The sequence below is a fragment of the Macaca nemestrina genome, chromosome 15, assembly GCF_043159975.1.
Source record: "Macaca nemestrina isolate mMacNem1 chromosome 15, mMacNem.hap1, whole genome shotgun sequence".
In the NCBI taxonomy this organism is placed as follows: domain Eukaryota; kingdom Metazoa; phylum Chordata; class Mammalia; order Primates; family Cercopithecidae; genus Macaca; species Macaca nemestrina.
In genome coordinates, this window is record NC_092139.1 from 27932429 (window position 1) to 27944578 (window position 12150).

Genomic DNA, 12150 nt, shown 5'->3' on the forward strand with positions numbered 1-12150 from the left:
TGAGAAAACAGAAGTGGGCCAGGCACTGTGGCTCATAACTGTAATCCCAGCACTTTGGGAGGTCGAGGTGGGTGGATCACTTGAGGTCAGGAGTTTAAGACCAGCCTGCCCAACACGGTAAAACCCTGTCTCTACTAAAAATACAAAAGTTAGCCAGGCATGATGGCAGGCACCTGTAGTCCCAGTTACTTGGGAGGCTGAGGCAGGAGAATTACTTGAACCTGGGAGGCGGAGGTTGCAGTGAACTGAGATGGTGCCACTGCACTCCAGCCTGGGTGGCAAAGCGAGACTGCATCTAAAAAAAAAAAAAATTCGCTAGGCATGGTGGTGGGCGCCTGTAATCCCAGCTACTCGGGAGGCTGAGGCAGGAGAATCACTTGAGCTCGGGAGGCGGAGGTTGCAGTGAGCTGAGATCGTGCAACTGCACTCCAGCCTGGGTGACAGAGTGAGACTCTGTCTCAAACAAACAAACAAAGCAGCAGCTGGGCACTGTGGCTCACACCTGTAATCCCAGCACTTTGGGAGGCCAAGGCGGGCGGATCTTGAGGTTAGGAGTTCAAGACCAGCCTGGCCATCATAGTCAAATTCTGTCTCTACTAAAAATACAAAAAAATTATCCAGGTGTGGTGGTGGGTGCCTGTAATCCCAGCTATTCGGGAGGCTGAGACAGGAGAATAGCTTGAACCCGGGAGGTGGAGGTTGCAGTGAGCCAAGATCACACCACGGCACTCCAGCCTGAGCAACACTCCGTCTCAAAAAAAAAAAAAAAAAAAAAGCAAGGCCCTAACTATTCAGTGACTCCTTGAATAACTCAGTTTAGGCCAGGCACGGTGGCTTGGGGCTGTAATCCCAGCACTTTGGGAGGCAGAGGCAGGCGGATCACAACGTCAGGAGATCAAGACCATCCTGGCTAACACGGTGAAATCCCGTCTCTAAATTGGCCGGGCGTGGTGGCGGGCACCTGTAATCCCAGCTACTTGGGAGGCTGAGGCAGGAGAATGGCGTGAACCTGGGAGGCAGAGTTTACAGTGAGCCAAGATTGCACCACTGTACTCTAGCGTGGGCGACAGAGCGAGACTCTGTCTCAAAAAAAAAAAAAAAAAGAATAATTCAGTTTAAAGGCTGCCTCCTCAGCTGGGTGCAGTGGCTCACACCTGTAATCCCAGCACTTTGGGAGGCCAAGGTGGGCTGATCATGAGGTCAGGATATCCAGACCATCCTGACCAACATGGTGAAACCCCATCTCTACTAAAAATACAAAAATTAGCTGGGCGTGGCGGCTCATGCCTGTAATCCCAGCTACTAGGGAGGCTGAGGCAGGAGAATCGCTTGAACCCAGGAGGCAGAGGTTGCAGTGAGCTGAGATTGCGCCACTGCACTCCAGCCTGGCAACAGAGCTAGACTCCATCTCAAAAAAAAAAGGCTGCCTCCTCCAAGAGGCCTTCCTGACTCCCCTGTTTAAAGAGGTTTCCTGACCAGTTCCTCTAATTCTCCCATAGCCAGAGTTGCTTGTTTCTTTCATTTGTATAGTGAAAAAAAAAAAAAAAAAGAAAACAAAGAAAACAAAACAACTTTTGTCTAAAAGAAAAAAACACACCTCCTCTTGGAAGCTTTCCAGGAGTGAGTCTCCATTCAGTTTTCATCACGTTGGTCAATTTAGCAGCTTGAATGGGAGAAATGAAACCTTTTTTCCACTTGGGTAATCAGCATCTTCACTTCTTATGTTGTATAATTCTTACAATGTAATGCTTCAGTCTTTTTTGAGTAGAGCTTTCTGCAGCACACACTATGTGCCTGCACTGGGCACTTCGCAGCCCAATTGGGTACCACAACAGGCTCTGGAATCAGGCAGTCCTGGGTTCAAGTCAATCCCGGCCCTTCTACTTCTGAGCTGTATAAGTATTGGTCATGCATTCCTGCTACCCAGTGCTACGTAACAAATGACCCCAAAACTTAGTGGCTGAAACAACAATATTTATTTTGCAGTTTGGGCGGGGTTGGTGAAACAGTTCATTTCTGCTCTACTTGTCCACTGGGGTGGCTCCAAGCCTGGGGGCTGAATCATCTACAGGCTCACTCTCTCACATGTCTGGTGGTTAGTGGGGACCAGAGCTGGAGTTGTTGGCTAGATCACCTTCGTGCGGTCTCCACATGAGGCCTGGGCTTCCTCCCATCATGGTGGGTGAGTGGCCAGAGAGAGGGAGAGAGAGAAAGAGAGAGAGAAACAAGCTGGGTGGAATCATGTTGCTTTTTATGACCTAACATTGGAAGTCACAGATGAACACTTCTGCCATACTCTGTTGGTTAAGGCAGTCACAAGATCTGCTGAGATTCAAGGTGGGGGCACACAGACCGTGCTGCTCAATCGGAGGAGCATCAGTGACACATTGTAAGAAAAGCAGCCGGGATGAGATACACCCTTTGGAAAATATTAATCAGCTACAAGAAGTATCTTCACCTTTTGGAGATCCTTTACTGAAATGTGGAGCATAGAGCCCGGCACGCAGAGAGAGGCCATATGTCACACAGCTGCAGGATGTGCTGGCAGCAAGGACGGTCACCCTGTCTACAATGTAGCCAGTTCTGGACTCTCAATAAGTCTCATCTCCTTTGTGGTATCCCTGGTCTGAACTGACCCTGAGTCCAGAGTCCCTACATCAGCCCCACCTAAACCCTCCCCACCAGGGCCCTGTTGTTCTCAAGGCTTCCCTGGGTCTGCAATATAGATTCTTGACTCCCCAAATCCAAAGAACATCACAGCAGGTGGGAGTCACAGGCCCCTTCCTGGCCAGCCATGAGTGTTGGGCCCAGAGAGGATACATGGTAGAGCCAGGACTCAGATCCCCGCCCTAGTAGAGAGATGCAGGCCACTTTAATCTCAGGACCACTGATGTGACCAAGGATGTGTCAGGAGTGGCTGAGCCAGCCTGGTCTGCTATGTCCCTGCATTCACACCACCCAACACCTCCAAGTCCATGTTCTGCATAGTGGGAGAAACTGAAGCATAGAGAGAGGACATGCTTTCCAAGAGCTTCACAGCACCTTTCTGTGCCAGACTAGATGCAGCCTACTAGAGCCAGGGCCATCTGAGCTGGACGGATCCCGTCATCTGTTGCATTAGACCAGAGCAGCTGGGGACTCTGAGGCCCGGAATGTGGGAAGGCCTGCCCTGGGTCACTAGCCTGCGGCTCCCACATCCTTCTCCAACACTCCTGCCCCCCATGCCGTGCCATGCCACCCTGTTTGTGCTGAGTCTTTTGTGGTCCCCCACACACACTGTGTGCTCCACGAGGTCAGGCACTGACATGCCCACCACTGCGTCCCTCAGTGTACCTGGCGCCTGTGCAAACAGGGTTTGTGGACAGTCAGTGGGGGGTGAGGCGAGTTGGTGTCTTGCCAGGAAGGGTGGGGATGCCCCTGCGGAAGTATTTGCCAAGAGCCTGCTGAGTGCCCGCTCCTCACTTGGCCGCGTGGAGGGCACTTAGCGTTGGGGTGGAGGAGCAGTCACACGCCTGGATCCAGATGGAGTCACGCCTCTGGAGAGAGGGGATGCCCCAGGAGTGTATTCACTGCGTGTGGGGGAGGTGGGACAGAGACAAAGAAGTGGACCTGGTGCCTGCTGTGTCACAGGCACCAGCAGAGGTGAAGGAAGGGGATTGGGGGAGGAAGAAGGAAGAAGGATTGGCAGGAGGAAGAAGAGGGGAAAGAGGAGGAAAAGGAAGACTTGGAAAAGGAGGGGGGAAGGAAGGGGAAAGGTGGGAGAAGAAGGAGGAAAATAGAGCAGGGGATAAATGGGAGGGGGAGAAGAGAACAGGAGGAGGAAGAGGCTGCAGAGGGGCAAAAACAGTCCTGCCCTCCTGGTGGCAAGGGGTGTGGGGCATCTTGAGGCTGAGGGTCCATCTGTGGGGCAAAGGACTCAATCCAGCTCTGCCCTGCGGTGGCTCAGGGATGGGGCACAGCAGCCAGGTGGCGTGGGGGCTGGGGAAGGTGTGAGAGACACGGGAAAATCAACACGGCCAGGAGCCAAGGAGACGCCCAGACGCCCGGGAGGAAAGAAAACACACCCACCAGAGCTCAAGTCCTCCTGCGATGCTCCTGGTGGGGACATGTGGGGTCAGGGCAACCGTCCCAGCCCATGCCAGCCCCCAAAACCGCCTTCCAAAGCATCCGCTAGGCTGACATCTCGTAATGGGTCGCCTCCATTTTATTTTTGTATTTATTTATTTATTTATTTTTTTGAGATGGAGTCTAGCTCTGTCATACAGCCTGGAGTGCAATGGCGCGATCTCGGCTCACTGCAACCTCTGCCTCGCAGGTTCAAGCGATTCTCCTGCCTCAGCTTCCCGAGTACCTGGGATTACAGGCATCCCCACCACGCCCGGCTAATTTTGTATTTTTAGTAGAGACGGGTTTCACCATGTTGGTCAGGCTGGTCTCGAACTCCTGACCTCGTGATCCGCCCGCCTCGGCCTCCCAAAGTGCTGGGATTACAGGCATGAGCCACCGCGCCCGGCCACAGGTCGCTTCCATTTTAGCCTTACATAGCCTGAAACCCGGGTCGGGGGGCGCATGGGGAGTAATCTTCGCCGGTCAAGGTGCGCGAGCCATACATGCACGCAGGGATCCACGGTCCCTACCCCAGGGGAGGCAAGCTGAGGCAGGGGGGGCCCGAGCGCGCCCGGGAGGTGTGAGCTTTGGGTTCCATCGGCACCGTCTAGACCGTGAGCTTGGCGCGTGCACCCCGGGCTTCAGTTTACGCATCTGTGCGATGGGATCGCTGCTCCGGCGGTGCCGGCTGAGGGGGCGGAGTTCGCGCACGCTCTGCACCGGGCGAGGGGCGAGGCGCGCTGGGTGTGCATGGATACGGGCTCCTGCGAACTGAGGTCCGCGCGGCCTCGGCCCGGGAGTCCCGGCTCCCGCCGCTCTCGCGGGCCCTGCCCGGACGCCGGGCGCAGGGGCGCCTCCGCCGGGTGCGTTCCCCGGGCGGGCAGGGAAGGAGGCGGCGGAGCGGAGGAGGAGGGAGTCCGGGCAGCGGCTGCCCGCGCCCGCCTGACCCTCGAGGGGGTCGCTGTTGCCTCGCAGATCCCTCCCTCGCTCCCTGCTTGCGTCCCTCCCTGCCGCTCTCGCCGCGTCCGCCTTTTGTTCGCGGAACCGCGCGCCCCCGAGCCGAGGCGGCGGGGCGGGGAGCTGGCGGGGCTGCGCGGGGGGCGGGCCGCGCCGGGCGGAGCCGGGGCCCGGGCCGCAGCCGGACTCGGAGCCCGAGGGAGCGATCGGCGTGCGGGCGGCGGGGGCCCGGGCGCGCTCCGGGGGCGCGGCGAGGCCGAGGGGGCGGGCGCCGGGCGGAGCCGCAGCCGGAGCCGGGGCGCCTGGAGGCGGTCGGGCCGCACTCTCCGAGCCCAGAGCAGCGGAGAGACCGCGCGGCGGGGCTTGGGGCGGAGACGCGGTGTCGGGGCCGAGGTGGGCCGAGAGCAGCCGCAGCCCGAGCGGCCGGAGCCGCGCCGGGTCCCTCCCCAGGGACGTCGAGGCCGGGCGGGCCTGGGCCATGCGCGCAGCTCGCTGAGGCCGAGGGAGGCCGCGATGGAGGCGCCGGCGACTGAGCCCCCGGTCCGGGGCTGCGGTCCCCAGCCCGCGCCCGCACCCGCGCCCGCCCCGGAGAGGAAAAAGAGCCACCGCGCGCCGTCGCCGGCCCGGCCCAAAGACGTGGCCGGCTGGTCGCTGGCTAAGGGCCGCCGCGGCCCAGGCCCGGGCGCAGCCGTCGCCTGCGGCGCCGCGTCCTCCGCACGGCCGGACAAGAAGGGGCGCGCGGTGGCGCCCGGGGCACGGGGCGCGGGGGCGCGGGTGGCTGGGGTCCGCACCGGGGTCCGTGCCAAGGGCCGTCCGCGGCCGGGTGCGGGGCCGCGACCGCCACCGCCACCTCCCAGCCTCACGGATAGCAGCTCGGAGGTGTCGGACTGCGCGTCGGAGGAAGCGCGCCTGCTGGGCCTGGAGCTGGCGCTGAGCAGCGACGCCGAGTCCGCGGCCGGAGGCCCTGCGGGGGTCCGCACAGGGCAGCCGGCCCAGCCGGCGCCTTCGGCGCAGCAGCCCCCGCGGCCGCCCGCCTCCCCGGACGAGCCGTCGGTGGCTGCGTCGTCGGTGGGCAGCAGCCGCCTGCCGCTCAGCGCCTCGCTCGCCTTCTCCGACCTCACCGAGGAGATGCTGGACTGCGGGCCCGGCGGTTTGGTGCGGGAGCTGGAGGAGCTGCGCTCGGAGAACGACTATCTCAAGGTGGGGGCGCCCGGGGGAAAGGGGGACTGCGGGGGGCACCGGCTGTCACAGTCCCGCGGGCCTGAGGCACCAGCCGGCCCTCCTTCCCACTGAAGAATCCGGAGAAAGAGGCCCAAGCCCTCTGGGGACCACTCTGAGGTGGATCTGGGGCTCCCTCATTCCCCACCGCCTCAACTTTATTTGGGAAGCATGCTCCTGAAAAACACCTTGGAACTGGCCACAGGGCCCTAACCTGGGAGCGGGGACTTGAGAAAACAGCTTTGGAGCGTTCTGGGGGGCGTTGCTGGGCTGGGGGTGGGTAGGCAGGGAAGGGATGGATCTCTGCCTTCAGCTGCCCAGAACCTCCACGCCCAGGCTCTCCTTCCTGGGACAAGATTGGTGGGCACCGCCGCCAGGGAAGCCTGTGGCCATCCCCTGCCCAGGAGAGGCCTGAATGCCACCCTGAGTCGTTACCCAGGGCTTTCCCGGGCGCAGGCCTGTCTCTGCCTGCCTTTCTGGGCGGGTCCAGTTTGAAAGCATGACATCTGGGAACATCCCCTTGGCTGGAGTCCACTTCCGCCCAGCCTAACGGTCCCACAGCCTGGAGGATGATGTCGTGGGAGAACCGGTTCAGAGGCAGCTTCCTAAATCCCAGGGCTGTGTTTTGCCCTCCCTGGGGCAGACCTTGTGCACACAGCAACTCCACTGGCCCCTCGTGGCCAGTGCCTTTCCATGTTCCCAGTGAGAGGAGGGTAGCTGCCCACCTGGAAGGGGCCTTCCCTGTGGCCATGTGGGGACCCCAGGGCTTCCCCCGGACAGCAGGCTTTGCCTTTGCTTTTTCAGTGGATGTGAGCACCTACTGGGTGCCGGCCAGGCTCCATCTGCGCGCTTCCTGGTGCTGTGGCAACTTTAGGGACAGCCCAGCTTGCACGTGTTGACCTCTCCCTGGGAGGCTAGAAGCTTCCTGAGCTCTCCTGCCACTGGCTGGGCACGGTTTTGGAGGAGGCTGAAATGTTGCCGACTCTTGACAGTGAATGGCCTGGCACAACACCCAGAGTGCCCCTGGCCGTGGCGCTCACAGCATGCTGCTGATTTATGTCTGCCCTGCAGCACTTAGCTTTTAACTTTTCCTTGTGGCTATTCTGGCCAAATGGGCTTCTCCCTCATTAGAGTGTTGGTGTCTTGCTCAGCTGTGTCTCTGTCTCCCCATTTTCCCCGGGATCTGCTCTCCGGCTTGAGTTCTGTAAATGCTTGTAGTGTGGAAGGACAAGGTCTGTCTGAATCAAGAGACACCGTTCCCCAAGCCAGGCCTCAGTCTCCTCATCTGTTAAATGGGAGGATGTCTTCCCAAGGGCCCGGTTCGGTGTTGGCAACTGGGAGTTCAGTCGGCTCTTAGAGTCTTCAGAAGCTGGTGGTAAGGAGAGGGCAAGTGGAAGGTGAGGAGGAAGAGGGAGGCGACCAGCCAGGACAAGGGTCTTTTGCTCCTGCCCTCTTGGTGCTCTGAGCTGCTTCCAGTGAGTGCTGCCTGAATTGGCTTAACCGAAACTCTGAGCTCCTCACCCCTGCCTCCCAGTTCCTGCTACTCACTCTGGTGAGGGGGGGATGGGTTGCAGAGCTTTGCTTCAGGGCTCCTAGGCACCCATCCCCATGGGCTCCTCTCCGTCCCAGGAAGTCATCAGGCTCCGACCCAAAGTCCATTTGAGGCACCCATGACTGTTTAAAGGGGAAAACAATCCCAGGAGGCTGGGGGTTGAGCCCGGGATCTCACAGGGGCCAGGGCCCAGCTGGGGACATCCCACATCTGGGCCAGCATGGAGCCGTAATTTCCACTGTTCATTCAGTGGCTCAGGCTTCGTGCTGCTGTTGGGTCTGGGGTCTGTCGCTTCCTGACTGCCTGATCTTTGGCAAGTTACTTAACAGCCCTGGACCTTAGATTTCTCATTTGTAAAAATGGGACAGTAACACGCTTTCCAACCTCAAGGGTTAAATGAGCTGATGCCTGCAAACGCCATTAGAGCACCTGGTATGTAGTAAGCCTCCGATCACTGCTCTTGTCAGTGGCATGGGACACGTTTCCATGTGCACCCAGCCTGTTCTCTTGTGGGTTCTGTGAGGGCAGAATAGATCCTCTTCATCGCCTAAGGCAGGCTGGGCTCTTTCTCCCGGCCCCTCCTTGGTTCATTCGCCCGCTGTTTATTTAGAACCTGCTGTGTGCCAGCACAGATCTGGGATACAGCCGTGGACGAGAGAGGGTGAGGTGTCTGTTTTCGTAGAGCTTTGGGGGAGACCGGAATTAAACAATAGTCATACAAGAAATCACAACACAGATCATAATGAGGGTGAAGGGGACAGTTTGCCAGGAGCACACAAAGGTGGGGGCTGAGGTAAGAAGATTTCAGGCTGAGGGAAATTGGAAAGAGCTTGTTGAGTTCAAGAACAGCGCTGAGGCCAGAGAGGGGAAGGAGTGTGGGTGAGAGAGGAGAGCAAGGCCAGCCCATGCCACTTCTCACTGTGTATACATTTGGGTTAGCCCCTTAACTTGTCTGGATATCTGTGTATCCCAGCCGCCAGCCTCACAGAGGCAGGGTCAAAATCCAGAGATTGAACGTGGACCACAGAGGGGTTATTACTGGAGGTGTTGTTTTGTTTATTCCACAGATGGGAAAACTGTGGCCAGAGTGGGGAAGAGACTTGCTCCGGGTCCCAGAGCCGGGAATCTAGGCTGCCAGGGCTTGGAGTAAGCGTGTGTTAGACTTTTTTTTTTTGAGACGGAATTTCACTCTTGTTGCCCAGGCTAGAGTGCAATGGTGCACTCTCGGCTCACAGCAACCTCCGCCTCCTGGGTTTAAGCCTTTCTCCTGCTTCAGCCTCCGGAGTAGCTGGGATTACAGGCACGTGCCACCACGCCTGGCTAATTTTGTATTTTTAGTAGAGATGGGGTTTCTCCATGTTGGTCAGGCTGGTCTTGAACTCTGGACCTCAGGTGATCTACCTGCCTCGGCCTCCCAAAGTGCTGGGATTACAGGCGTGAGCCACCGCGCCCGGCAGCATATGTTAGACTTGTTTTTTTTTTTTTTGAGACGGAGTCTCTGTCGCCCAGGCTGGAGTGCAGTGGCGGGATCGCCGCTCACCGCAAGCTCCGCCTCCCGGGTTTACACCATTCTCCTGCCTCAGCCTCCCGAGTAGCTGGGACTACAGGCGCCCGCCACCTTGCCCGGCTAGTTTTTTGTATTTTTCAGTAGAGACAGGGTTTCACCGTGTTAGCCAGGATGGTCTCGATCTCCTGACCTCGTGATCCGCCCGTCTCGGCCTCCCAAAGTGCTGGGATTACAGGCTTGTTAGACTCGATGTGTTTTCTGCCTTTCTGGACTACTTTGCCTCTAAGATGCGGAAACTGAGTACAAGGGAAAGGACTCCAAATCCCCAGAATGTCCCCTGCAGGAGCAGAGTTGAAGGAGGTCCCACCACGTCTGGTGGATGGCCCTGCTCAGGCTTACCTCCCCCTTGTAGGGGTCACTGGGAACTGTCTACTGGGAAGGACTCTTGGGTGATCTCCAGTCTGGTGTGGCCTGCTCTGGGGCCCAAGTGAGGAAAGCATAAATTGGGCAGCTGTCTCCCAGTGAGAAGATAGAAGGAGCTTCTACAGAGAAGGTAGTGAGCTTACTGTCACTTTAATTATTCAGAAAGAGGCCAGATGACCTTTCATGCTTGGATAAAGACAGAGGGTTTGTGGAATGATTGCTTGAGGAGGGTTCAGAGGGAGATTGATGTGGTGGCTGCAGCTGAGCTGCCTGACCTTGGGTCCCTTCTAGCCAAGGAAGTCTGAAGGTTATTAACTACTGAGGTTCCAGGATGCTAAGATGCAGCTTTAGCTGCAGAGCAGACACGTCACCTGTGACCTTCAAAGACCCGGTGATCTGAGGTCTTCCAGCCTTTCATCACCACTAACCGTTAAGCATGTACCATGTGACCAGGACATGTAGGAACCCACTGGGTGTGGATGGAGGAGTCTGAGAGTTGGAGCCTGAAGACCTGACTTTGAAACCTGACTCTCCCATTTACTGTGTGGCCATGGGCAAGTTACCTGGCTTCTCTGAGCTGCTTTTTTTCTCATCTATATAATAAAGGTGATGGGGCCTGGCGCGGTGACTCATGCCTGTAATGCCAGCATTTTGGGAGGCCGAGGCGAGCGGATCATCTGAGGTCAGAAGCTCAAAACCAGGCTGGCCAACATGGTGAAACCCCATCTCTACTAAAAATACAACAATTACCCAGGCGTGGTGGCACGCGCCTGTAATCCCAGCTACTCAGGAGGCTGAGGCAGGAGAATCACTTGACCGTGGGAGGCGGAGGTTGCAGTGAGCTGAGATTGCGCCACTGCACTGTAGCCTGGGAAACAGAGTGAAACTCTGTCTTAAAAAAAAAATAAGTAAAGGTGATGGAACCTGCCCGGACAATCTCATATGATTGTCATCAGGAATCAGGGAAGTATGAATAGACAAGAAAACATTTTGCTAGCAGTGAAATCCCAAGTCACCTGAGGAATTGTTGTTATTCATAGCCAATGGGCAGACAGGAGGTCTGTGTCTGCATTCTTGGAGGAACTGGGAGAATGCAGGAGGGTGGATTTCCTTAGTTTTAGAATGTTGATACATCAGTAGCTGCCCCAGGGAGGATGGGAAGGTGTGATCACCTTCCCTGCCGTGTGTGTGGGCTCCCTCCTGGGTGATTCTAGATGTGAGTGTTTGAAGTGCAGCCAGTCTAGGTGTCAGCTCAGAAGGGCCTGGAGGAAGCACCTAATCCATCCCCGCTTGCCATTTTACAGATCAGTAAATGGAGGCTCTAAGTTACATAACCAGGATTCCAACCAGGTTGGTCTAACTCTGGGCCTGTTCTTTCTGCAGTGTGACCAGAGCAGTGAGCTTTTGGTTGCTAACTAGCGTGTCTAGGCTGGGACACAGGTTGGTGAGAGGAATCCTGTCATGGGCCAGGCTCTAGGCTAAGGCATGCTGGGGGCCCGGAGCCTGGGGGAGGTGGGGGTTAGTGGAGGACGTTTGTGTGTGCACACGTGTGAGATTGTTCCTTCTTCTGTAACATGGGGGACAAGCATGCCCACCCGGGGCCGTGAGGACCCTTTTCAGTGTGAGGATGCAGATAGAGTGCACAGTGAATGTTAGTGTCCTTCCCAGTCATTGCCGTTCCCTCGTCTGTTTCTCCAGGCATTCATTCATTCATTCAACACATATTTCCCCAGTGGGTCCGGGGTACCAGGCCCTGTGCTGGGTGTCTGGACTCAGTGACCACGTAGTAGGCTTCTGCATGTAGCTCTTCTCTTCTCGGCTCCCAGGAGCTACAGGGGAGGACTCCAGTCTGTCACTGGGTGGAGGAGACAAGGTTACCACAGTCAGCAAAACTCTTGGCTGCTCCCTATCCTGAGGCCCAGCCTCAGCCTCCCAGGGGCCGAGCCTGTGTCCCTGGGCACACTCTCTCTTGTATATACAAATGCACATATATGTATTCACAGCTCAAGCTCAGAGACACACAACCACTGGCACATGTCTCACAGACCCATCCAGTGACTCGCTGGTGTTGGATGCTTTCGGAAGCACGCTTCCAGACATATTAGAGAGGATGCTCACTCAGAGAAGTGCACACACCCAAGCAGCTACACAACTCCCATTCCATCACACCCACGCATCACCACACAGACACAATGGAGGCTGAGACCCTGTTGCAACCCCCAGGTCAGAAACACATCCTCATATACACCTCTTACACCCCCAGACACACCCGGATATGCCCCAGAGACTGACATCCTGCAGACACACTCAGACTCATCAGAAGTACACATGAAGGCGGGGATACAAACCTACGCAGACATTATACACACACACTAGCATCCACGGA

The 12150-nt window shown here is 57.2% G+C and overlaps 1 protein-coding gene across 2 annotated transcripts in view; it reads left to right on the forward strand.

Annotated features, from left to right (window-relative positions):
* The first annotated feature begins 5363 nt into the window (after window positions 1-5363).
* MTCL2 (microtubule crosslinking factor 2) overlaps window positions 5364-12150 on the forward strand; it is a 91637-nt gene continuing 84850 nt past the window's right edge. Inside the window, exon 1 of one of the 2 annotated variants that reach the window (XM_071079359.1) lies at window positions 5364-6264. In XM_071079359.1, coding sequence (XP_070935460.1) covers window positions 5578-6264 — 687 coding nt within the window. In that variant the 5' untranslated portion in view covers window positions 5364-5577. The remainder of the gene's footprint in view (window positions 6265-12150) is intronic. The other variant, XM_071079358.1, reaches the window with a different exon arrangement.